This window comes from Branchiostoma lanceolatum, chromosome 6 (genome assembly GCF_035083965.1).
Source record: "Branchiostoma lanceolatum isolate klBraLanc5 chromosome 6, klBraLanc5.hap2, whole genome shotgun sequence".
Classification (NCBI taxonomy): Eukaryota; Metazoa; Chordata; class Leptocardii; order Amphioxiformes; family Branchiostomatidae; genus Branchiostoma; species Branchiostoma lanceolatum.
This window is the reverse complement of record NC_089727.1, coordinates 24,037,973-24,040,768: the sequence shown is the minus strand read 5'-3', so window position 1 is coordinate 24,040,768 and position 2,796 is coordinate 24,037,973. Positions and strand designations below refer to the sequence as shown.

At 43.0% G+C, this 2,796-nt stretch overlaps 1 protein-coding gene across 1 annotated transcript; it reads left to right on the top strand.

Moving 5' to 3' along the window:
• LOC136437103 (zinc finger protein 722-like) lies at positions 1–2,574 on the top strand. Its single transcript, XM_066431580.1, has 2 exons — positions 1–657; positions 1,486–2,574. The coding sequence occupies exon 2, from the start codon at positions 1,493–1,495 to the stop codon at positions 1,988–1,990; it is 498 nt and encodes a 165-aa protein (XP_066287677.1). The 5' UTR covers positions 1–657; positions 1,486–1,492; the 3' UTR covers positions 1,991–2,574.
• The last annotated feature ends 222 nt before the right edge of the window (positions 2,575–2,796 follow it).

Below are 2,796 nucleotides of genomic sequence, written 5' to 3'. Positions count from 1 at the left end.
ACGGTGCCGGGCCTGTAGCGGTGAGGCTTCTTGACGCCGCCATTAGCAGGGGCGCTCTTGCGCGCGGCCTTGGTTGCCAGCTGCTTCCTTGGGGCTTTGCCACCGGTGGACTTACGGGCGGTCTGCTTGGTACGTGCATGTCGAACGAACGGATGAACTTCGTCTACGCTCAAGTGCAAGACATTAAAAGTAGTCGTCGAGCGGTGGAGAGTGAATTTATGAGACCCGCTAATCAGATGCCCGCAAATTACAATTGGTGGGCGCCCGGACGTCTGATTGGTTCCCTGGCCGAAATCTGACGTTGCGATTGGTCAGTGCACAGAGATGCGCTTGAGGGCGGCGTTTGCTGTTGATCAGTTGATACAAAAGAAGTTGTAATATTCAATTAGCGCAATGAGATCTGCACGCGCTGGGACTAATTACATAATCACTGGTCATCATGATTTGTCAGACAACTGTTTGATTATGTAACAATAGCATTGTTGATATAGCTAATTCCACTTTCACGGATAAACAAAGGGCCCGCCTCTACATAAAATGGTCGTTGGAGTTCGTAGTCGACAGTACCTGATTCGATTTCAAACGATTCGGAACGTTTTCTAGCCGTCTTCAAATAGCCAAGTTTTTTTTCATCTCGTCATCTGCTCGTCTGATCTGGTAAGTACTTTCAATGTCTACTTTATCGCTATTTAGTGCTACGCCAGATAGTGTGCCTAACTTATTACGTTGGTGATGAAGTTTGGTAAATGTAAACTAGAGTTCCACAAACACATTATCTTCGCCAAATAATCAAGGCTTATTATGGAAAGTGATTTATATTTACGTGCCTATCACCCCCTGCAAATTTGATCATGCACCATACCATTTGGACGTTATGATTGGGCGAATGAGTCCAGTTAAGATAGGGTTAAAAATCATTTGGTGGTACAGGACTAGTATATGTGCAGAGTGTGCTGATATATGTTATAACTGGTCATGAAAAATATGAGTAGGTTGATATTATATGGGCCACAAAGGTTCGATATGGCAGTGTTGAAAGTTGAAAGTGATTATGAAATAGTACAGTCAATACATATGAATAGAATAAATCTGGCACGTTTTTAGGTGTTTCTAGTCAGGCTTTCTATTTTGTCCCTATTTCGTTATGTCGCCAACCGTGTTGAACAACAATGCTTAAACTGAACGCGTCAAAAACCAGCAGGACCCACACCTCTGCTTGGAGAAAAGTTTATTTATTTGACCTACATGTACGTTTATGCAAGGCATAGGAAATAGGAAAGGCAGTTGGTTAACAAACTTTCCTTACTAATTATGCAAATTAGCTCCTTATTGCAAGATAATAAGGCTTGAAGTGTGCTATATTCTAGCCTTGACCGGAAAACTTTTTTCTGTGAAATAACGTGTACCATGTTGTGAAAAAACTTTGTGCTATGTAGTAATGCCTACCTGATCGCTTTCAATAACAAACTTCTGAATCTATTCCAGGTCAACAATGTTCGTTTGCGAGCATTGTGGATTCTCCACTCCAAGGATGTACAACCTGAGGGTCCACATACGAAACCACACGGGTGAGACCCCGTACCGCTGCAAGGATTGCGGCAAGCAGTTCAGCACGGCGTCTTCCTACATCTATCACAAGAGGACGCACAGCGGCGAGAAACCCTACCATTGCGATGCGTGCGGGTCGCACTTTAGAGACCTCAGTGCAATAACAAAGCACATGCGGACTCACACGGGGGAAAAACCTTACGTGTGCCAGGAATGTGACCGAGCCTTCGCAGTTAAAGGCAACCTTTCGCGGCACTTTCGTACTCACACTGGGGAGAAACCTTACACATGTGAGGAGTGCGGCAGGAGGTTTGCAACCTTAGGAGCATTGGAGGTGCACATGAGACTACACACCGGAGAGAAGCCCTACAGATGTGAGAAGTGCGGCAAGCAGTTCAGACACGGTGGCAGTCTCCACCGGCACGCCAAGACTTGCCACTGAATATAGACTGATTGTTTCTTGCAACGTTACTTTATGTTCATTGTTTCACGGTCTCCAGTCGTTCGGTTTGAAATGAAGTACCGGTAGATAGGGAAATATAAGGAACGTTGTAACATTCACAGTAGATCAGAACTACACAGTAGAAGCAAATACATTATATAGCGTGTTTTATTCCTTGAATCTGTTAGCTGAAAACTCCAGTTGTTCCAGAGTTCCAGTTGTTCGGTTTGAAATGAAGTACCGGTAGATAGGGAAATATAAGGAACGTTGTAACATTCACAGTAGATCAGAACTACACAGTAGAAGCAAATACATTATATAGCGTGTTTAATTCCTTGAATCTGTCAGCTGAAAAACTCCAGTTGTTCCAGAGTTCCAGTTGTTCGGTTTGAAATGAAGTACCGGTAGATAGGGAAATATAAGGAACGTTGTAACATTCACAGTAGATCAGAACTACACAGTAGAAGCAAATACATTATATAGCGTGTTTTATTCCTTGAATCTGTTAGCTGAAAAACTCCAGTTGTTCCAGAGTTCCAGTTGTTCGGTTTGAAATAAAGAGTTGTGTTATTTCCAAAATTCCATTTGTCGTGATATTCCTTGCCTATGTCTGATTTGGGAATGTCTAGTCAGATGTAATAAGTGGTGACATGAATGCACAAATTGGTAAGGACCAAATAACAGACTAGTATGTCTAAACACGATATTCCAGAAACGTAAAGGAAAGCTGTGGACATTTTCGTATCCAAATGGCACTAGAGCGCAGTTGGACTACATCCTTGTAAACAGAAAGTGGGTAAACAGTG